Source organism: Phoca vitulina, unplaced genomic scaffold (assembly GCF_004348235.1).
Source record: "Phoca vitulina isolate PV1807 unplaced genomic scaffold, GSC_HSeal_1.0 scaffold4, whole genome shotgun sequence".
In the NCBI taxonomy this organism is placed as follows: Eukaryota; Metazoa; Chordata; class Mammalia; order Carnivora; family Phocidae; genus Phoca; species Phoca vitulina.
Window position 1 is genome coordinate 41799005 of NW_022589707.1, and position 24481 is coordinate 41823485.

General features: G+C 38.4%; 1 protein-coding gene across 2 annotated transcripts in view; it reads left to right on the top strand.

Moving 5' to 3' along the window:
- Positions 1–22565, top strand: part of SKAP2 (src kinase associated phosphoprotein 2) — a 166018-nt gene extending 143453 nt beyond the window's left edge. The window contains exons 10-13 of one of the 2 annotated variants that reach the window (XM_032401888.1): positions 125–202; positions 5778–5890; positions 19254–19355; positions 19714–22565. In XM_032401888.1, coding sequence (XP_032257779.1) covers positions 125–202; positions 5778–5890; positions 19254–19346 — 284 coding nt within the window. In that variant the 3' untranslated portion in view covers positions 19347–19355; positions 19714–22565. The remainder of the gene's footprint in view (positions 1–124; positions 203–5777; positions 5891–19253; positions 19356–19713) is intronic. The other variant, XM_032401889.1, reaches the window with a different exon arrangement.
- The last annotated feature ends 1916 nt before the right edge of the window (positions 22566–24481 follow it).

Here is a 24481-nt window from a genome sequence, read left to right on the forward strand (position 1 = left end):
AGTGGTTTCATCCTTTGAGAAAGAATATTTATACGTTCTAAACTTTCAGTTTTGTTCATAAGATGGGGTGAGTTCTGTTCTTTCTGAGGAAACCCTTCAGTGTGCCATTTCTGCTTGTTTACAGAAGAGGAAGAGGACAGTGTTCCTGCGAAAGTGGAGGAACGAAGGAAGATGAGTCAGGACAGTGTTCATCCCACCACAGGTAATGGCTGGGGTGGCTTCCTGGGGAAGCTTCTTTTGGTTTTGTTCACTTTCCCTTCAGTCACTTTCCTACGGCTCTAAAGATGTTTACACAACTCCCCGAAGTTGGCTGGTTCGATCTGGATATCTTATGGCTGATAAGCTGCTTAGTCCCATTTAGGATGCATGGAAACCACTTGAGAAGGATTTATAAAGTAAGCCAATTTATACAAGGTATTCCTTCCTGAATTACTTTGTAATGACTCAATTAGCTTTCATTTCTGCACAAAGGAGATTTAGTTGCATAAATTAGCTTATCATCATTGAGGAAGTGTCACTGCTAAAGGACAGTTTATAGATACAACATGCAGTTGCTGTCAAACCTATAAGAATGTAATATAGACATCTGTGTATACTTTGTGCTTGAGCAGAACAGACTTCTGCCATTCAGAGACTAACAGGGGACAACAAGTTGCCCAGGGGACTGGCAATGTAGACATCTCTGAAAAGGTCAACTTGACGCAGGCTCTGACAATCGACCCACAGCTCTGTCTTCTTTGATAAAAATCAGATAAACTTAAGACCGCTAATTGATCTGCAGCCTGTTTAAATGTTGGCCATGCATATCTTCATTGCATATGATTAACACAGAAAGCAAATGAATTGGGTGTAAGAAATGCCAGAGTCCGGTGACAGCAGTTCAAAAATTGGAAAAGGACACTGATGGCCTAGAAGGCTAGGAAGGATATTCCCCTTATCCATTTCCACTTGGCACATGGCCCCGCGTACTAATTATGACTGAGACTAGAAAAATAACTCTACATGCTATGTACAGCATCACATGCTACAGGCAACGTTTTTTTTGCGGGTTGTTATTTCCAAATAGCAGGAGATAAACCGTATCTGTAGTGCAAGCATGAGGTTAGCTTTGATAAACCAGCAATTATTTTACACGGAAAGAAGAGAGGGGGAATGCCTTCTTATCGGGCCTTTTACACCTCTTCACAGCCGCATGTCAGCTGGGGCAAGGTCTGCCATATCATCCCATGTCCTGCAAAGAGCTGGCGTTGAGGGTCACCTTCCCTTCTCTGATACGTTCATACATCACTCTTGCTAGCTGTCAGAGGCTGGGCGGACAGGAAGTGTGTGTTCAGGAAGTGGCTTTCCCCAGGCCTTCCTACCGGGACACGTGGAAAGGAAACAGGCCTGATTTCCGGACCTGGACAGGAAAGCAGGGGCAGGTTGCTGCACGAGGTTTTGGTTTGCTTTTTTCAGAAAGGAAGTGAGGACGAAGGCATTCGATGTGAGTGCCGTGGTCCTGTAAGATGCAGCTATAAAACACGAAGGCTGAGCATAACCCCGAGGATGCCACCCAATAGTAATTCAAGTAATTTGCGTGTTTTATTATGTATCGTAAAGCTTCTGCCAAAAGCGTGGAGGTTTTTGTTTTTTTTTTAAATTTCAGTGCAGGTGTAGAAGGTAGACACATACAGATATTCCTTCCAGAAACAGAAGTATTTTGGCTTAAAGCAATTCTATTTTTCAAAAATCCTTTTAAAGTAACTCTCTCCCCAATTTTTGCCTTTGAGGGAAGGAAGAAAAAAGTCCGTTTTTCTTCAAAGGAATGCAGTAAGTAGATCTAGCTTTCCATGCAATAGCCATAAAGCACTGCAATAATTCTTATCTTCAGTGACATGAAATTCTTTTCAAGCAACAGTTTTAATGCTTTTGCATCGCAGTGACCTTTGCTCTCTCTAGGCTGTCAAAGATGTAACACTAGAAGTTTGTTTGCTGTGCAGGGCAGTGAGTTGACAAGGGTATTACTATCTTGCTGAGCATCACATGACGTGAACTTCTAACCTTACTCAAGAATGTTATATATTTTTCACATTGACCGATTTTACTTAAAAAGAGAGAAAAAAATTCAGACGAATGTAAAATACATAAACAAAACATAATCTTGTATTTCTTATAAGTTCTTTCATGTTCAAGCTTACGTATCTTACATGTATTTAGTATATATACACAAAATAAAGATTCCATTTGATTTATTTGTACACTGTAGAATATGCTTACCTTTCTGAAATACTTTTTAAACCTTTAAGACCACTCAGAAAGAGATTTTCCATTATCTTATTATTGAATGTTTCAGTCCTTGTCATCATATTTTTAAAATCTTTTGGTTTTTGCAAAAGTATTTCCAGTGTTTAGCTTATATTTTCCTAACAGTTCTGTTACTGCCCAATGATCTGTTTTTGTATGTTTTCAAAAGCAGGAGCAAATACATCATTTAAATCCTTCACAGCCTGGCTAATTTAGGATGGCTATTTTTTCTTTCTTTCCCTTCTTTTTTAACCATTCACGCCTCCCAGGACAAGAAATGTAATGAGGTGGGTTTTGTTTTTTGCTTTTTTTTTTTTTGTAATTTTGAAACCATAGATCATGATGTGGTAAGATTAGTCCATGCAGTGATGACAGACATATTTGTATTCAGAATGTATAATTCTCTGTGGTTTATGCGTTATGCCCCATACCATTTTTGTGTTGTTTTTTAAAAACATGTTTTACACGGATTATTTTTCAATGTATAGGCGAACAGTGCTAACTTTTGTGAGTTCATTCTGCTTCTGAGGCTGTATCCATGGGTAATTTTTTGAGCACGGTTAGCCACATTTAAAATTTTTAAATTTAAAAAATTGTAAAAAGTAAACCAGAGAAGCTTGCTGCTCTCAAAGGAATAAAATAATTCCCAATTTTTGTATCTAGAATTCATACCCAGAATTTTAACATTATTTTCCCGAGGAGAGTAAGGCTAATAAATCTATACTGGCAGGTTTTCTCTCTAGTCGTGGTTCTTCTGCTTTATGTAACTAGTATTGCATTCTGAAATAGACGGGATGGTAAATTGTGTGTACATATAGTCGTGTGACATCAACAACTTATTATTCTTTAACAGAGCTCACATATGGGACACAGAAATGAGGTTGGTCTTTGGGTAACATCATCATCGAGATTATAGAAAGCACAGTAGAAAATGCATCTTTTCCCCAGTATTGCCAAATCGCTAGCACTGTTGCCTCTTTACAGCAGTGAGATTTAATGAAATGCTCATGATGCACATCTAGGGAGAGATGCATCTTGCACACGGTGGGGGTCTCCCTTCCCCTCATGTGCTCCTGTGACTCCCATTAGTGTTAATGGGAGTTTCACCAAGCGCATCGAGGGGAAGAGAGACCCCAAAGTGATAAGGATTATGTGGTAGAAATCACCATATACTTTTTCTTTCCTTCTTTCTTCCCCCACCTCTTGAAAATCTATTGAATGAAAAACTGTTGCGAGAGAATCTGAAAAAAGAGGAGCAGGCTGGACAGCTGGGGATGCACTGGGAGGCTCTCACTCAGCCAAAACTTCTCTAGTTTTAGCCCAAGTTTTGTTTCTTTAACCTTTTTGGATCAAGCCTCAGGCTAAGCAGCATGGGGAACACACAGGAGCCTTGACTGGGGAAACCAGCTATTTAGATCCTTTTACCTCCTGGCCAGTGACTGTGGGGGAGGGCCTTGCGTGTGAAATGATGTCATCCTCTCTGTGCTCTAATTCCTTGACTTTTAAACTGACACTGACGGACTGCACGGGGCGCAACATTTGACCCATTTAGCAGTTGATTTAATCTGACTAGAATGTCTCAACTTCTAAATCTCTATTTGTCTAAATAAGTGGTTTTTAAAGGAAATCAGTCACTTTATTATTAAGTAATTCTTTCCAAAAGAAAAAATTGACAACGTTTGGCGTGATCTGTCCAGCCAGAGTGCCCTCTAGTGTCCATTTATAGAATTTACTTAATATGTGCTTTGTGGGGAAAATGTAATGAAGGGTGGCTGCAAGCATTGTTAGTTCTTGGTCGGATTCCTAGGCTCATAGACATCCCCGCTGGTGGCAGGGATGAGTGCTCAGATGCTGGAGTGGAGAGGTCAGGAAGGTGTCTGTCTCTCTCTCTTCCCCTCCCTCCCCCCTCCTTCCTTTCATTTCTCCATTTTTCTCTCCCTCCCTACCCCCACTTTGAATTTTTAGAAAACAGGAGAGGAAAATTTAATAGGATTTTGCTAGGTTGCGCATTCTAGTTATTGTTTATTTTCTTAAAGTACAATTGAAAAGTGTCATCTTTCTACATTTTCACACTCCACATTATTCAGATTTCCTTTTTGGCTTTAAAAACATGTTTCAGATATTAGAATTTTCGGAACTTCCGATAAACTTTTACCACTTGGTGTAAATCGCAGACTGCGTGGGGTCAGGTGCGTACTCAGATGCCCTGCTAACGTGCCTGCTTGTGTTGGCATTGCCAAGGAGCCTGCTGCTTGAGAGCCATATAACAAAACTAAGATGACAACCCTGATCCAGCATGTGTCTGCACAGTTATCCCCTCAGAATTCAAAGATGACATTCCAATGATGGAAGTTGTCAGCACGTCTATGTTCTGCCTGGTTAGTGAATCCACGGACATCTTATTGATATTACTTGCATTCTTCTTGCGTTAACTCATCAAAACTCAATTATCATGAAATTAAAAACAGGAAACAGTTCTCAGTGTAACAAAAGCATCCAGTGTATTTAACTCTGTGCTGCGTTTCAAGAGAGCCACATTGTATAAGTGACAAAGCATTTATTACCCGGTTTATTGTGGTATTACAGAGCGGAGAGCGCTAAATAATCAATCAGTTAATGGTCTGTATGGCAGTTTGAGCACATCACATCCATTGTGCTTATGCTGTTAGAAGGATGAGCTGATAACTCCAGTGTATGTTGCATGTTTATTCAGAGCGTAATGTCCTAAACTGGGGCTGACAGAAATCTTGAAAAATGCAGCTTCAGCATTGGCAATTGCAAAGTTGCTCAGATATTTTAGAAATAACTTTGAGAGGCTTTCAGTACAAAAGTCCCCAAAGATAAGAGCTGGAATTACCCTTTATGTCATTCCCACTTTATCTTCTTCCTCTAACCAGCTTGAGGTTTTAGAATTAAACAAACAAAAATTGTTGCCTAGTTTGGGTTATATCTGTGCCCTATTGGCTCCTTCATGATTATTTATTATTGTTTATGAAGCATCCCAAATGCTAACTTATTTTCTTCTTCCCTTCATCTGTCTTTTTTGGTAATTTTTAGAAGTTCTGAAGGTGGTTATTTCACAATGCATGTATCACGCGTCGCGGATATTGCTTATCGTGGAGTGTGACCAACTCACCTTCAACTCATGTTGCGAGTGGGTTTAGGTCCATTATCAAAGATAAGTGGGAAGGAACTTTTAGGTGCTGGTTTGATGAGAACACATTGCAAGTACAGGTTTTAGATAAAACAAGAGAGGGAGAGAAAGAAAACAAGGGACATTCCAAAAGAGGTCTTTTTGAAAACAATCCTTCATTAAGTTACTGTAAGAAGTAGGATTTGTCTATAAATGTAATCAAATGTTCTTTGAATCAGGACAGAATTTTTTTCGCCTGTTTTGGTGGTTTGAGGCGGCCCTTTAATTTCTGTTGGTTCATCTTAAATAAGGGCCCATTACGCGAAAGCTCTAACTCATGTTTTCTCTCTCTTCTTCCTAGGAGATAAAAGCACCGATTATGCGAATTTTTACCAGGGTTTGTGGGACTGCACAGGAGCTCTTTCTGATGAGTTGTCATTTAAACGTGGTGATGTGATTTACATTCTTAGCAAGGTAAGAAGACACCCCAGATGACAACTGTAAAGGGTGAACTCAAAGCTAGATATTTATGCATCTGGGTTTACAACACTGGGGAAAAATGCCAATTGGAATTCCTTTAGGTCTTTGTTAACAATTGGGAGTTCACAATAATTAATTATTTTGTCAAGTGAAATATAATCAAATTTTAAACACAATCAGATAACAGGATTCAACTTAACAGTGTGTTTACCTATCACTTCAGCCTTTGGCTCACATCCACACACTGCCTTCTCCAGAAACAATATACTTATGTGAAAGTTAACATTGTAAGGTATTAGGTTATTTATTATGTTTTTCTTTCCTCTTCCTTTTTATTCTTCTGTGTGCTTATTCTGGTTTTGTCTGCCATTCACTACTGGAAACACTGTTTATAGTAGAAGTTTTTCATCTTTATGTAAATACATTGGTGTTCCGACAATTTAAAAGCAATGCTTTTTCTATTCAGACAGTTTTAGGTGATTTTTTTTAAGTTTAACATAGTTGTATTTGTAAACATAATGGCAGAGACTGTTGCTATGAACTCATCCTTATATATATATAAATCAGTGTCTCTGCCTCTTAATATACTGGATGATTGAAAATCTTTCTGTCCTTAGATCTAAAAGTCATGTTTCTTATTGTGATGACATGTGTGAGCTCCCTTAATTTTCATATTTAACGTTCCCTACTATGATATGGGGATTAAAAAAAACTCCCTCAGTCTACGTTATGAAGCTATTTTAGAAACAAATGATGTATGAAAACTATTTAAATTTAAGTAGGGAGATGTTCTATAAGTCCAGGAGTTTAATGTGGTTTCTTGATTAGAGAAAAATTTGTACTTTTCAGAAAGATAGTATGACTTGCTAGATGCAGAAGAGAATTTGGAAATAAGGTCACTTATTGACTCTTAACACAAGATGGCTGGTGGATAAAATCCTAACGTAGAAGATCATAGAGCATTTGAATGAGGAATCTGAGTGATGATCGTCTACCCATTCTTGGTTTTACAGATAAGGGAACTTGGGTCAAGAAAGGGCCAGAGCCAGTACTTAACCAGGCATCTTGACTCCCAGACCAAGGTTTTCTCCTTTTCTCTTTTGCTTCTCATTTGAAACTGTTATAAAGTACCTACAAGGGGCAGAAAGGGCCCATGCCAAGCACCAGGAATCCAAGAGGAATACTGTGGAAGCACTTGTAGATTATTGGGAGGAAATATTTAGTAAGTAAATATTGCCAGCTGTGATGATTGCTAAGTTGGGGTGCCCAGAGCTAAGACTCCCCACTTATTTTTCTCTGTCCTCTGCTCCTTAGTATGTTTGTTTGTTTTTTAAGGAAAGATGCTTTTAGTTCCTGGGAGCCAACTCCTGGATTAAGCCTATTATGGAGCATTTAATTGTCCTGAGTTAAGGCAACACTTTTTTAACAAAAAGATTTTATTTATTTATTTTTGAGAGAGGGAGAGAGAGCACATGAGTGAGCACAAGCAGTGAGGAGTGGCAGAGGGAGAGGAAGAAGCAGATTCCCCGCTGAGCAGGGAGCCCGATGCGGGGCTCGATCCTAGGACCCCGGGATTATGACCTGAGCCGAAGGCAGACGTTTAACTGACTAAGCCACCCAGGCGCCGCCAGGACAACACTTTTTTTTGAGTGAATTACTTAATATAGAAACCAAACTGATTTATTTCCATTCAAGATAGTTTCTTGGAATTATTCCTCAAATCTACTCAGCTCACAGTTACTTTCACCAACTTAGCTGCAATTGTGTATAAAATTAAAAGGTTGATTAGCTTCCACTTGGAATCCCAAACTACAGGGATAAATGGCTTATAGTCTTAATATTATTATGGTAAAATGTGAAACTTATTTTCAGCGTGGGTCTGTTCTTAAAGCCTTCTTTATGAATCAAGGTGTCTGTGTTGCTGAAAAGCTCAGGGTACCAACCTCTAGGACATGCTGTCAGACAAGTAGAGTTCCCATTGCCTCAGAAAATTGTTTTCTATTATTATAAAGTTAAAAGAACAATCCTAGGTGTATATCACACTTCTAGGATCCCAGTGTAGGTAATTTCTGTTCCCAAATCTGTTTTGTGGAGATTATAATTTTATGTGTGAAGCTTTATCATAGAGCTGAGGGTAGTGGTGGTCCAGCTCAAAGGAAGAGTATAGTGCTATCTAAAATGTCTAAATGCTACTATTTGGGTACTGCGTACCAAAAATAATTCCTCAATCAGCCCTTCACAAGGCTTGAAGTTCCATAGGTAGCATCATTTCATGAGGGGCCTCCTGGAAATGATGACTGTATCTGGAGCTCATTTTGGTTTTTGAAAGAGGAGACAAGACATTGTTAGCCAGGACCTTATCACTGTTGGCTGAGTGATTTAATACCAGTATTCATCTAGCGGTGGGCCTGGTAGAATCAACCAGGTACATCTTGGTGAGGGTAAAAAGAAAGGACACTTAGCTCTCCCTTGATGGGATGTGGACAAATTCTGGGCCATTATTCGATATCTTGGCTATTGGTTTTCAGGTTGATTTGGGAGTCAGTATATGTTTGTGAAGATTCTTGCTTCCGCAATTTTGGGGGGATAGTTTCAGATAAGAATCTCTGGAGACTGTAATAATTTTTTTATAGGCTTAGTCTCCCAGTTTTTATCAAAACTTTGGCCAAAATAGACCATAAATTAATATCATAAATTCATTTAATATGTGAATGACAGCAATTTGAATGTTTAATACTACTGTAAATTCGGAACTCAAGGTCCTTAGAAGAGAGTGAAAAATTGCTCAAAAGGACTTGTTTCTAGATCAAGGTAGAGAGACAGATTTTTTTTAAAAGTACAATTAGTATAGAAACCACTAGCATTGTTATAAGTCTAGAAATCTGTTTCATCTTTCTCAGAGTTACATTAGGTTTTATGGTGATAGAATGAAATTTTACCATTTTAATTTATTTTTTACACCATCTAGTGGCTCAGAATGAGTGGTGCAGGTAATTACAGCTAATGTGCACAATCAAAATGATGTCATAAATTCACCTTTAAATCTAGCTATGGATTATTACTTTCCTAGCACATGTCAATAAAGTATTAGCATTAATCATAAATTTTTTCATCATTCTGAATTAAATGTAAACATTGTATACATAAAGAAGAATACATTTTAAAGGAGTCTTAATACAATATTTGTAGAGGCGTAAATGTGTACTTTGTAGAGAAATTAATGTCACAACTTTTCTAATAAATAATGCCATTTAGAAGATTTTAAAGAAATATGACTGGGGCACCTGGGTGGCACAGTCGGTTGAGCGTCTGACTCTTGTTTTTGGCTCAAGTCATGATCTTGGGGTCGTGGGATCAGGCCCGAGACTGGCTCTGCGCTCAGCTCGGAGTCTGCTAAAGTTTCTCTCTCCCTCTCCTTCTGCCCCTCCCCATGTATTCACTCTCTTTCTCAAATAAATAAATCTTAAAAAAAAAAAAAAAAAAGAAATACAACTTGCTTTTCAAAATTAACTGAGCTATATTTTGCAATATTTAATTACCACTGATCTAACTTACCTTCTAGAAGGTTGTCATTGCTGAAGATACTCTTAAAAAAGGCAACAGAAGATAGTTTAAGAAAAATGCACTTAAATATAAACAAAATTTAGATAAATCAAGGACTAAAAATGGTGTGCATTATAATAAAGAGGGTCTTAATTTTGTAAGTGAAATGACAGAAAAAGATTGAACTAGTTTGACGATTGGGCTGTCTTCGTTAAAATTCACTATAGAAATATAGTTTGGTTTGTTTTTTTTTTAAAGATTTTATTTATTTATTTGACAGATAGAGAGAGAGCACAAGTAAGCAGAGAGGCAGGCAGAGGGAGAGGGAGAAGCAGGCTCTCCACTGAGCAGGGAGCCCGACGCGGGGCTCTATCCCAGGACCCCGGGATCATGACCTGAACCGAAGGCAGACACTTAACCAACTGAGCCACCCAGGTGCCCCGAAATATAGTTTGGTTTTAAAATTCAGTCCTCTTTCTCTGTTTTTGCAAGGAAGCCCTGATGGGGTGTCAGCCTTGCTCAGTCAGCCTGGGGATGATTTATTTATTTCAGGCCTCTTTTGAGAGTTATACAAATCTTAGCCTTTAAAAGAAATTTTTTTTAGTGAAAATCCAATGTTGCAATAAAGAAGAGTAAGCAGATAACCTGCCCTGCCTCCTTCCCTTTGTAACATTTTGCAATTAGCAGCTGTCATGTGACCCCTGGCTGAGCTAGCCTCTCTTTCAAAGTGTCTGGCATTTTCTAAGTTTTAACCTTCGAAGCTCACTAATAATAAATTTAAGTACTGCTTACCTAAAAAGGAGAGCCAGTAACTTTTTGCATATAGTTCCTTTCACATAGGCTCACTGCTGTTTTTTATGTATTAAAACGCGTTATGTACTTCGGTAGTTCAGCGGAGATTTAGGAAATTTTTTTTCTCCCCTAAAACAATGGGGCACATTTACAGGAACGGATGAAAGTGGAATTTGTAATTTTAATGAGAGCTGTGTTGTTAGTGAATTAATTCTAAAACACACGGCCTGATTTCTGATTCATCTGATGGGGGAAAATCATATTTGAAGTAAAAATATCTTTTCTTTTTTTTTTTTTTAAAGGAATCAGGTTGTTTAAAATTGTGTCAAATTCCATTACTAGGTTACATTTCACTTTTATTACCACCTTAAACATGGACATAATATCCTAGTTAATAGTATTTTCATAGAAGTATGTTTATGAAATTTTAGAATTTTAATAGCAGGATCCAGGTTAAATAGCTATAGGCATATCCCATCGCCCTGCATACCTCTTTGGTTATGTCATTTTACTTGCTGTTCTGGATTTACATCCTTTATTAGTTTATCTTTCAATCTGTACTCGTCGGTAAATTGCGAACCACATTCCTATTCTTACTTTTAAAGCAATGAATTATTTTTAGAGACTTAATGACAGGGGAGCTGTGCTTCAGCAAGAAAGAAGCACGCTACTTTGTCTGGTAGTAGCAGAAAAACAAGAGAGTTAAGAATCCTGGAATATTTTATCTAGTCTAGGACACGTGTGAATCAAGCACTGCAGCTTTTTGAGAAATTTCTTATTAAGTCAAAAACGGGAAATGTAGGTTGACGGTATTCACTAATGTACAGTAAAGGGGCATTTTTTTTTTTTTTTTAGTGTGTGTTGGCTGGAGGTTCAAGCATCGCCTCTCTTTATATCTGTTTGTGACTTTTTTCAGTGATTGGTGAATTGTGACTGTCACTGATCATTTGTTTCTCATTGTGAAAAAGACAGATTCCGTTCCTCGGGCTTTTCTGGCTTCAAACCTACCAGAGAAGGAAAGTAAAATGAAAGTCCTGCCGAGCTCTGCTGGCAGAGTGACTGTTCAGGTCTCCTAGTTTTTCCTTTGCGACCATCTGACCCAATGTGCCACAAATAGCATGACCAACTGCTGAGTAGTAACTAGGACATCTCAGTATAGGACGTACGTGGATGCTAAGCTAGGTCCCGCAATGTTACTCTATCTTCCAGCCTTTGGGGAAGGTGGAAGGAGTTTTCCGTGCTTGTGACTGCATTTGTGTGGGTCTGACAGCATTTCGTTTCCATGCTGTCAGTGTGGGAACGTCGTGGGTACAGTGAGGCATAAGCCAGGCAGACCTACTGCTCAGTACCCCCCCTCCCCCTCCCGAGAAGATGTTCTGGTCCAGCCATGGGGCTCCTCCTGTTATCTATGCACGAACACGTCCCAGTACTTCCCTCTTTTCTCTTACATGAAATGGAACGAGCATTTCAGGAAAATGTTGACAGCTGAAAGGGGAAGGTGATTCTGGGAAGGAGGCTGGAAGGCTCAGCCCCTGCAGTGGCTCGAGAGGTCAAGGATGAGCCAGAAGGTGGTGTCAGAGACGCAGGCGGAATGGAAGTGGCAGTGAGGGGCGGCTACAGGCCGCAAGCCTGTGTGGTTCCATTCTGCATGGAATAAGCCAGAAGCAGAACAAAACAACTCAAAAGACAGCACGATGTTCATAATTTTTTTTTTTAAATCTGAAATTGAAAAGTCCATGATCTCTTATGCCCTTCTGTCCCCCACCCCAAAAACTCAGGCACCCCCTTAATGTATGTATAGCAGCGTTTACTCCTTTGAGATGTCTCCCTCCTCATCCCTTTAAAGGCCAGATTCCCTTTGGAAGAGCAGGGTGGAGAACTGCTCGTAATAATACGATTGCCTTACAGTGCAGACCAACATACACTTTTTGTTGCCCTGGTATTTTGCTATATAATTAGTGGGAAGAGAGAGGGAGGAAATGAAAAAGGGTTTGTTGCCTACCTGCGGTGTCCTTTTCTAGGCACTTGATATGCTTTCACTCATCTGATCGTAAGATAACCCTATGAAGTCTCTGGTGTGATAATTTTCCAGATGAGAAAACTGATGCTCAGCAAGGTTATTATGTAAATCACCTGAGGATACCAACTAGAAAGTACCTTCTTCTGGAATCAGAGCAGATCTGACCCTAGAGCTTTCACTCTTTCTGCTTTGCTATGCCTACACGGGGACTAGCAGTATCGATTTCTCTCTCTTGACCCTGAACTCTTTGAGGTAGACACTGTGTCTTAAGTATCGTTGGATTCCCCAATACCTAATATCATAGCAGATATATGTTAATATGTGTTTGTGAAAATACAGGTAAAAATGGGAAATAATCCTTAACGCTTAAAAGAACTTAGAATGATGGAGTCATAGAGTTAGGGGAACCTTAGTGCTCACCCTTTGCTTTATAGGTGAGGAAATCTCAAGGCTCAATGTAATTGGGGAAAATAAATAAAAATGCAAGGAGAAAAAGACTACCCCTGTGGAGACCTTAAAAGACTAGAGTTTGGATACTTGAACTTCCAGCTCAGCCCTGAGCTTCTCAGCAGCCAACTACAAAAGGGGTATGAGTCAAATGCATAATAATGAGACTTACTGATTTATGTTAAGTATGTAAGTGGATTATTGTGGAGTCTCAAAGAGTGCTGGAAGTATAAACCCCAAAAAATCATCCCTAAAGAACTTGGGATTGCCCAAGGTTGCATATCTAGTTAGTGACAGAACTGATATAAGACTCTGGAACTTCCAGGGGCGCTTGGGTGGCTCAGTCCATTAAGCGTCTGCCTTCGGCTCAGGTCATGATCCCAGGGTCCTGGGATCGAGCCCCGCATCAGGTTCCCTGCTCGGCGGGAAGCCTGCTTCTCCCTCTCCCTCTCCCCCTGCTTGTGTTCTCGCTCTCACCATCTCTCTCTCTGTCAAATAAATAAATAAAATCTTAAAAAAAAAAAAAAAGACTCTGGAACTTCTGGGAAAATAATCACAAGAACAGTGAGGATTGTAGAAAACCCAGTAGATTTTCCTTTTCACCTGCCACCCTGTTTCCACGTTTACAAGGTTCGGTCTTCACCTCTTCGGTACATACAGTAAATTCACCTGAATTCAGTTCTTCAAAGAACTGGGATTATCTGGTCCAGTTGTGCCGGGGACTGATACCTTTCTTTCTGCAGGTGAGGATTTGAACTCTTCAGACAAGATGTCCTGTGCAGTGCATTAGGAGACATGGTGGGCAGCAGCCTGCCCCCAGTAGGAGCAACATACTTCAGACTGTGAAGCTAAACACACTTCAGAACAAACTTTGTTTACTCATTGCTAAAATTCTTCACATATGTCTAATAGACACAAAAGAAAAGATACACCTTTTGGAAATTACACTTCTTAAGAAAATATTTAGGATTGTCAACTGGTGCATCATCCAAAATAAAGACAGAGTATGCTTCCTCACCCAGTCCATTTACTGAACACCTTTTACCCATCTGCTGTGTGGGGCATACAGATCAAGTGTAAGACAGTGCCCTAATCTCAGTGCGTTTGTACTGTATTTTCATTGAAGGGACAAAACTAACGTACATAAAATCCACTGAGGAATAAATGCTCAGCTTGAAATGAGAGATGTAAGTGCAGATTAAATAATTTGGAGGCCAATGCATGACAGCTGGGTAACTTGAATCAGGTCGTAGTTGCTGGTTAGGATTTGGGTGAGGGAGGGGAGCCGTTCCCTGGGGAGGAAGGCACCACGTGCAGAGGTGGGAACGAGTGTAGCTTGGAAGATTGGACCATGTGGACCAGAGCAGTGAGAGAACGTTGCTAGCAAGTGGGGGAGAGATCCGAGCAGAGGAGTTTGCAGTTACTGTACTGGGGAGCTGGAGTAAGTGCCTGAGCCATGCTTGCAATGGACACGGTTTGTTTCTGGGAAGAACAGTGAGGCCAAGTTGATGATGCGGTAACCCGGGGTGAGGCGATGAAGGGCTGAAGCAGAGTGGCGACAGTTGGAATAGACAGGTGGGCGAGCCTGAGAACAGTTAACGGAGTCTCCTACTGGTCAGTGAAATACAACAAGTACCGAGGCCACTTTCTACTGAATATGATTCGATCTTTTCTTTGCCTACCATCAGTCTGAATAGCAGTCTGAATCATCAGACCGAATAGCAGTTTTTACTGTGAGGTATTGTAAATGTGGATTGTGTAGAAACTTGAGTTAAATGTGTCTTGACTCTGGAATATAAACTAAAATTTGTTATATTAACTGAATTCTTACTATCAGCTTCCTTGCTTGTCCTTTGTCTCTCTTGCTTGCAAAATGGAGCGCACAGTACAGAGAGGAAAAAAATAGTAATTCTTCGAATTAGCGTAACTCAAAGTCACACCTGCACAGTGAATTATAAAGTAATGAGGTTGATTTCCATAAGCCGCTAAGAGACTCAGTGTCTTAAAGCAGGTTCATGGAGGGTGTGTTCAGACATCATGGAGGACCTTAGAGAGGGTTAGTGTCGATTTCCTCATTTATCAGCTCAGGAGATGAAGATTCAAGGAGTTAATATGTAGATAATAATAGTAAAACGCTGGGGTTGTCAGGTTGCTGTTGTGCATTTTCAGGGATGAAATGACAGGTATGAGAAATGAAAGGAATCTTAGAAAGTTTCTAGTTGGAGATAGTAAAAAGGAAGAGATTGCAGAGGCAGGCTTGAAGAAAGGATTTCTGTATTTTAAATAGGTATCTAGTTTTCATACTACCACAATGTTTATGAAAAATTGAGACTATCACAGTGAATACTTGGAAAACAATGGTAAAGTCCACTGGTTATGAAACTCAGTGCATTTTATATTTTGTGAATAAAATTAACTTCATTTCTGCAAAAGGGTAGTATGTTTCAAAGCATGGATACATGTTTGGAGAAAGGACAGGTAGTCTTTCCACCTTTCTAACACCTGTTGCATTCAGACAGGTTGGTAACTAGTTTCTGGAAGGGGTAGTACATATCAGGAAATCTTTTAAAGTGTTTCAAGTTTCTCTTAAGGTAACATTCTTTTACCCACAGTTTGCAGAAAGTGGAGTAACACAGTTGAGAAATGAGAATCATAGTGCTGAGAAGGATTCCGGTGAATGTCGGGGCCTTAGACTGGCAGAGAGCAAAGATTTAGTGAATGAGGAAACATGGACATATGTTTACTGTCGTGCTGGTTTCACATGATCAGGACTAATCCTTTCTCCCTGCCCCGATTACATAATCGCTTGCATTTATTGCCTAGTAAATATTAGCTGAGGCCGAAAATTTTACTACAAAATAAAACAAATAAGAACTATTTTAATGGCAGGAAAATTGAAAACAGAGGAGTTAGAGCACAACAGGGCCACACCACTTTACGATTATTTTCTCGGATTATTGGGCAAGTTTGGCTTTTTTTTTTTTTTTTTTTTTCTTCTTTGACTGCCACATTACATTTTGCCTGGAAGCCATCCATTTTGCAGATATTGAATTTCTTTTGAGTACTATTTTTATACAATAAGCATCACTACACCTCTGGATCTTGATAGCATTACTACGGGAGGAGAAAGAAGCTTTGTGTTAGTAATTACCTAACATTGTCAGAAGCTGACTGCAGGCCTCTTTCTAGTGATAACAGAATAACCGCATAATGTAGCTTTATAGCACATGATTAATAGAAAATAATTACACGTCCTACAAAGGGATGCAATATTTCTTATAAATTGACTGGAATGGTTTCCTGTAGATTAAAGGACTCTTCATTATTTTATCAGTCCTCCCGAAGCACAGTCACTTGCCTGTGTTAGCGTTTTAGTTGATGTTAAGAGCCAAGTAGGGTGAAGGATACCAGATGGCAGACCTTCTTGTACCTGAGATCTCGTGTGCCATAAAGATGACATGATGCTTCCTAACCTTTCAGAGATTTAGATGGCAGCTCGGTATGGTTTTGTCTCTTTGTTTTTTTGTTTAATAACAAGATAAGGCTTGAGGACTGTTTATTTTATTTTTTTTTTAATGACCCACCTGTGACTTTTAGAACAATACTATAATTAGTATGTGGACGGTAAGGTAACACTGTATGGATTGCATTATTTCCCACCGTAAGTAATATGTCATTTGCAATCACATTTATTTGGGCACGGCAAAGAGGGAAGGCAAAGAGGCCGACTCTCGTCTTCAAAGGGAAAGCTTTTATGGTATTGAATCTTGAGGCTCAAGTTTAGAATACCATACTCCAAGAAGCATCTTCATTCCAATTTATAGGCTGCAAATGGTTTAATTGGGATTCATGTTGCTCAGGAGGCTCATACAGAGGATGGTAATGATAAAAGTAAAAGCTTCTGTGTTTGCAATCTTGTCGACATACTCTAATGGCCGCAGTGTAAATCCATAAATTTGCCTCCTAGATTTTTACCTCACTGTATTTTATCTTACCTCTTAATTCCACACAGGAGTATTCGATGGAATTCTTTACAAATGTAAAGTAATAAACATTCTGATTTTTTACCCTTTTCTGATTTAAACCTGTGATATTTTAGAGTATTTTTATGAGCAAGTTTCCTGTGCTCTTGAGTTATTTTAAATTAAGTGAAGCATTTAAGATTATTTTTGTCTGAAACTTTTATGTTTTCCTAGAATGTTACTTTTAAGGGATGTGTTTGCAGCTGAATAAGCTCCTCCCTCCTGTTTCCAACTGTCCTTTCTGTTTAATAAGTCTTACCAGTGACCGTCAGGCAGAATTATCTCAAGTGTGAAGTATGTCATTGGTCCTTTGGTGAAATGATTCTTTGGAAATCAATTTCTTAAATTTGGATGTCAGTGAGCTTTTTGAGAACAATAATATGCCCTTCCTTGAGAGTACAGATTATAACCAAAGTGGAATATTATAAAGTGATGTGAGCATTCTTGTTTGTCACTTGCATTTAACCTTGAGCCCCAGATTGAGGGCTGTTCTTGGAAAGCAGATTTGGGTCTTCATATGCCCTCACACTGAGTATGTTCTGTCTGCCTGTTGGGGGCGGGGGCAGTTCCTTTACTCTTTACAAATAATCACTTTTTAAAAAAATGTTAGATTGGCATTGGCTAAGAGCTTTCATATTCAGACTTACCCTGTTAACCATCCATTTTGAAATCTTACAATGTAGGCCTTTTGCCTCGGGAAGGTTAAATACGTTTGTTTTGTGAAGCATTAGGCCCTAATTGTATTCATTGCCTTAAAAATTGAAAAGGGCAGTTTTATTAGGTACCTATTAAGATATAATGGTTGCTAATCATAGCTTTCAGTAAGTTGGTGTTTTCTTCTGATAAATAGATCCTACGTAGATTATAGTCACCATCACTGAGTTCAGGCATCAGACTATTTTCATCACGTAGATAGTTTTATCCACAAAAAAATTCACTCTAACATTGAACTTTTAAACTTAAAATCTTGAGTCCTGTGCCTCATGAGCCAGAACTGTGCCCTCATTAGAATAGGAAGTGTAGGGTTAGCCTGACCACCCCCCCGCCCTTTCCTTCCACCTTATTCTTCCAATAAACCTGATTCTGGCACAACCCACTGTTTAAAAAGCACATATAAATTTTTAACCTGGTATTCTCTCTATTGATAGGCTACATATCAATACACACATGCTAACATTGCTACATTTGTACTGAGGAATTGTATGATTTTCCTTTCTGATGGTCAATAGCATATACTAATCAATACAGATGTTAAGTCTGTGCCAGTGTGAACATTCCCTCCCCACATGTAACTCAATATGCATATGCACATTTATCTATGACTCAGATGTTGGAAAATCATAACCTATTGAATTACTTTGGGGATTGATTTTAAAAATTTATCTTATATGAAAAATTAAATTTGGGTCCTACAGTGCTTTTGCAGAGTATTGCTTTTGGAAGATATTATTCTTGAAACTTGTAATTCATTTTACTTTGTTTGTATCTCACTAAACATAAATAAATTTGAGATAAAAATACATTAGTCAATCTGGCAGACATATGAGACCCGTTGCAGTGTGTTCATGATGCCTAAAGCAGTGGTGCATCTGTCAGTGGAGGCAAAGGGGGAAATGCAGGTATAGGTTTATCTCACATTGCAAAGTAAATGCAAAAGTGACTCATCAATCACTCTTTTTTACAGCTAGATTAATATTTCGCCTTTATAACTTGAGATACTTTATTTCTTATTGATCTTCCACTGTAAGGGTGAAACTAACACCACCTTCAAATTCCTACCACCCATCCTTTATCTAATGTAGTTTTTGATTAGTGCAAGCTTAACAATAAGTGCCTTTGGGAAGCTTTTTAAAAGGAGCCTTTAAAAATTATTTTGTAAAGCAAATATTTTTGGATATTATTAGTGTTTTCTTAGTCCCTCATTTATCTGTTTAAAATATCTATACTCACATATTAGATTTTTCTTAAGGGGCATAGCTCTGCATTCTAAATAATTTTCAGTCATATCAGTTTAACTAGGAATCAGTTTATTGTGAAAAAATAATTCTTTCCTTGCTAGATGATAAGTTTCTTGAAGGCCAAGATCATATCCTAAGTATCTTGGCTGTAACCTTGTAGCATCTGGCACTGGTTTTTGTACAGAAAAGGTGTCTCCCCAGATTGTGTGTGTGTGTGTGTGTGTGAGAGAGAGAGAGAGAGAGAGAGAGAGAGAAGGGAGGGACGGAGAAGGGAAATGGGCCTAGGGAGCTGACTTCCTCATGTAGTTCCATTTGCTAGGTTCTTATCCCAAGTGACGGTTTCTGTGTTCTATACAGAGTAATAAACAGGCTTTGTCTTATATGTTAATTTAAATCTTTGCCTAACAGCATTTTTAAGTGTCCAGAAACAAACAAAAAAAGATTAAAATGTTTCAATTTGCAGCTCAAGCTCTTGTAACTTTATAAAAAGAAATAACATTTGTAAGAAGTTGCATATGAACGACATTGTACTTATACCAGTCTAAAGGTTAATATTGCATATTGTTTTCAATTAGGAATACAATAGATACGGCTGGTGGGTAGGAGAAATGAAAGGAGCCATTGGCCTGGTGCCGAAAGCCTACATAATGGAGATGTATGATATTTGAGAGTCCTGGGTAAGTACATTTTAATCCAATATTCTGTAATAGCTCATATGTTCTCTTGGTCTCTGCGTTATGAGTCTTTGCCTTTTAAAAAGTCTTTGTAGTTTTCTGATAGCACAAAGATCATGCTCCCACATCATCTTCTTCTTTTTTTAAAAATCTAGTTCAATTTTTAAAACAACTTCATAGAATTTACTTTGGAAATAGATTATTTAGAGGAAGTCCCTTTGCTAATAACTGGATGTTTTCCCAAACCTTCTCCTCTTGAGTAAAATACCACTCTTTCTGGCCTTTCTGAGGAGCTGAATTGACAAAATATTGAGTAAATATTCATTTTTCCTTGCCTTCAAGTGTATTTTTTTTTTCTAAGCAGGAAAAATCAACATTTCACCTGAAGAAAAAAAATTCAGATGCAGCTTTCCCTTTCTGCCTACAGAAAAAGAAGATTCTCCTGCTGGTCTGTAAATGCTTTGGATTTAGAATCATCTTGAGAGCATGAGTGGCAGCTCATAACCTTTTTGTGTTTTGTTGAACATTTGTCTTTGTTATTTTATGCATTCATTATAATATTCCTCTGATATAAAATTAAATAAAGAATATTAATGTAAATTAGAGGCAAGCAGTAAAGTTGTACCTGTTGCTGTTTTGCGAAGAAGTAAATATAGTTTTTATTTACTCATTTGATTTGTGTGAAGAATTCAGCCCAATTTTATATGTACCTCACAGTCACTGCTCCTTTCGGTAGGAGTTGTAATTTCTCTTCATAGTGCATGTCAATTACATTTTAGAATGTAATATATAATTTCACGGAAATTTTAATTGAATATATCATGCAAGCTTTCGGTAGATGCTATCTAAAGAATGTGGCTTTGTTAAAACTTTGTAGACGATCGATCGTAGTACTGATTTTTCACACAACAGTGACATGTTTTCATGAAAGAATTTTTACTGATTTTTACTTCATGTTAAAGAAAGCCACAGGAAAGAAAGAATGACAGAATCGCAGATGGTAGCATGCTGGCCCCCGGGACACACGTGCAGCCCAGAACCATGGTGTGTGCGAAACCCTTTATCAGTAACAAACAGCCCGGTTCGGTGATGGGCTGGTCAACATTTTCCACCACAGTTTTGTTTAAATTTAATAAAATAAAAAATTCATAAGAAAGCCCCTTCTGCATCATACAGCAGCATAAAGAATCTCAGTGTATTCTCAAAGTAAGAAGATCTAATGGAGTGCTGTCTTATCCTGCCTGATCATTGCTGGGCTATTAAAGTCCCACCACAAAATAAAATACAATGAAATAAAATAAAGTCCCACCACAGAACAGTAGAACTCCAGAGGTGCGTTTCCTCTGTGCTTCTCAGAGCAATGAAAAGAAAAGGAAGGGCTCAGAGAGGAGAGCCTAGAAATCCTGGTGGGACCATACACCCACAGGTGAGTGGAAAGGTAGTGTGAGCCTGACTTTGGAGGAATATGCTGTGCTGACTGAGCAGACTTTGTGCCATTATAACATTACCTTTTCATGTATATTTGAAATCAAAGGGACTGTAAATGCTGACAGGGTATCAGTGTGGCCTTGATATATATATATAAATGTACTGCTGATTGGATCATTATAGATTCACCTAATATTGAATTAGTGGGTACTACCTTTGTTGAACTTTCCAGATCTTTGCTTTATAAAGATTCTAGCTGTGAACGTACTGATAATATTTAACCCCCCCCTTATTTATAGAAAACTATAAGCAATATTTCAGAACTTATATTTTACCATTGTCTTCTTAATACTGTGATCATCAGAGTTCAAACGTAATGAAATAGATTTTTTAGTTTTCGGGATTGTGGGTAAACTCTAGTTTACGTAAATTAGACATTGTCAAGTTAAAGCTTTCAGAAATTAATTTGTATACTCGTTAATCTTTCCCTAATAGAGAGCCATTGGAGTCGATTGAAATCATCTTGGCAAAAGTGAGACAACTGGAGATAAATTTAGTGGTCTTTTTTTCAAAGCCTGAGAGATTGAAAAGCAAAAAGCAGTTGTGGGTTTCCCCTGAACGTATAGTCTTCGGTTATGGATACAGGCTTCAGGCTTCTGCTTTAAGTGAAGATTTCAGTGCTGGGCCAGTAGGTGGCAGCAACTTTTCATTGCATACCCAACCGCTGGGCAACCCCTCCCCCACTCAGGCACAAACTTGAGCAGAATGTAAAGCATGTAAAAGATTTTTGCCTCCTTTTACAGTTAATCCAGGAGAGGGAGTCCTTTGCCAACTGATGACCAACAGTTCCAAGCCGGATAGTCTCTGTGAATGGTGACAATACAGATATAAAGTGTTACTTCTGTCCAGAGCTCCTCTGGCCTTTGTTCTTGTTTAACTTGAATATAGGTGGGAGATAAGAAAGGAAACAAAAGATTTAAAATGAGAGTGACAGGAAAAATAATCATTACTTTCAACTCCTGACTACTTTATATTCATTTGGCGAAATCATTTGTATACTACCAGGGAGAAAGTTTTCTTTACACCCTTGACAATATATCACACTCTCTTCAAGATCATAATAATATCATTAATGTGCATTTAAACAACATGGCTTGTTAGAAAATATGCTAATTGCTATGTTCTCATTATGTTTGCTTAGCTTTTATTTGTTTTTCTATGAACAGTTAGAGAGCTAATTTTTTTCAAAGGTGATTGTGAGTCATATTTTATATAGCATTTTGCTTGATTATTTGCTCTGTACTGAATTTGTACTCTATTGCCATTAGATCTTACAATAATGTTCCACTCTGCAAATTTTTAAGGTTCAAATAAAGTTTAATTGTTTGCAAACTGTTATGATGCTAATAATTCAACAGCCTGCTGTGTTACTAATGAAATTACTTTGTTATGATTAATTTGGAAAATAGTGTGTTGATTGTAGTAATTAAGCACAACAAGGTGAAGTAAATGATTCTAATGCCATCTGGCCTCCAAACTGAATGAAGAAATGAAATAGAGCTGTCATCTGAATTTATTCAAAGAAGTAAGGATAATACAAATGACTTTCATTGCTATAGGATTTATACTTAACCATAGCTCACTCCTTTCTGTTTTTGCCACTTTGTTGCATGTGACACTTTCTCTTACAAAAAACAATGTTGCTTAGCCTAGTAATTGTCTTGAATACTTTATATTATTTTAAGTTGACTGTTTTTACCTTGTATCAATTTAATTACAGATAATTACATAAAGTATCATAGGATCATAGAAAATTACTTTTCAACCATCTGTAAGTGAAATCTATATACGTGGGGGGTGGGTTGCTATTAGTGTACAAACAGGTCGAATATAGCCTTTCATAAACAGTAGAGATTTCATTCAGTTGTTTCTAAAGTGTTTCCAGTCAAGATTCCCTCATAGTTCCTATGATTTCTACCTTTCCTGTAATTTCTCGTCTAAACTATTGCTATTCACTTCATAGAGGCTAGTACCTTCCAGGGCCATGATCAAATGCAGAACCCAGAACTGAGTTCTATAGTAGAGATCCAGATTTGCAGTTGAGCCACTATAAGAAAACTGACCTTAGCATACGCATGGTTTAAAAGTTTGAACTTCAGGGGCGCCTGGGTGGCTCAGTCGTTAAGCGTCTGCCTTCAGCTCAGGTCATGATCCCGGGGTCCTGGGATCGAGCCCCACATCGGGCTCCCTGCTCGGCGGGAAGCCTGCTTCTCCCTCCCCTGCTCCCCCTGCTCCCCCTGCTTGTGTTCCTGCTCTCGCTGTCTCGCTGTGTCTCTCTCTGTCAAATAAATAAATAAAATCTTAAAAAAAAAAAGTTTGAACTTCATCAGACTGAGTGAAGCATTGTGAGAATTTTTAAATCAAGAAAAGTACTTCTAAATTTCTATAAATCAGTCGTTTGTATTTCAATTGAATAGAATTTTAGAGACACAAACTGTGTAGAAGGGACTCTTCTCTTGAGTTCAAGAGATTGAAGAGTATTGAAAAACAGTCTATGTGATAAAGAAGGAGGTGGTGGAGATGAAAACATGATCAAGCCATAGAAAACACAACTTGACGCAGAGGTTGAAGGAATATAATGAATATACAGAACATAAAAACATCTGTTAAAATGTCTTAGTTTGTGAGTAAAATCCCAAGTATTCCAAAATACAGAGAAACAAATCAGGAGTATATTATTATTTTTCTACAAACTTAACCTACCCTCAAATGCATAATTTAAACAGTCAGTCCTCTGGTTTGGGAACAAAGAATGTCTAGACATCCTTAGCTTCAACATTCCCATTCACTGCCTTATAGTTGAGTTCTAGAACATCTGTTAGAACCCCTGATTGTATAACATTCTGCTGTGATGAGATAAATGCTCACAAAATTATATGATCACAGTAACATGGAGTGACATTTCATTAACGATAGGTTTGAAGGGCTTTTTCTTGTTTTCCCCTAGTAGAATCTGCCCTATCATTACTTGGACACAAACATAAGATTTATTGCCAGTGGGGTACTTCAGAGTATATGGTGTGTGTCCAGTAAATATTTGTTAATTAACTGATTTGGCACCCCACCGTATGTCAAGACCTGAGATTTAAGAAGAGAAGAGCTTGACTTCTATACCTGGTAGAGAAAATGTCTTTATCAGTTAATACATCAGCTTTCTGAATGACATTCTCTTCGTCAAAAGATCAGTCCCTTTTATTGAGTCTCTACAGGTGCTTTCACCGTCCCCATAGCCCCATCAACAAGTGGACTGGATTTGATTGGTGGCAACAGAATCGAGTGAGATAGGGAAAAACGAAGTCGAGCATGGTGGCTCCTCTTCAGAGGTTTCCTGCCTCTCTCTGCTGGTCGGTGTTGTCACTCTTCTAAGGAAGGCACAGGTGACTCAGCTTAGGGCAAGGGATCTAGTTTCACTTTCCATTACATTCCAGATCACGGCCGGCTTGAATTCCACCTGTCCAATGTCAGAGTAGCCCTCTCATCTTGGAAGCTTCAGCCTTGAATGGATCAAAAAGGAATTTCAGAAAGTGGGAAGTTTCCCACTTGTCGCCAAATCCAACCATAATTCATTTTCTGGGTCTCTTTTTAACCTTTACTCCCTATTTCTTGAGAGTTGTATTATTGTGTTAACTTGAATGCTTTGA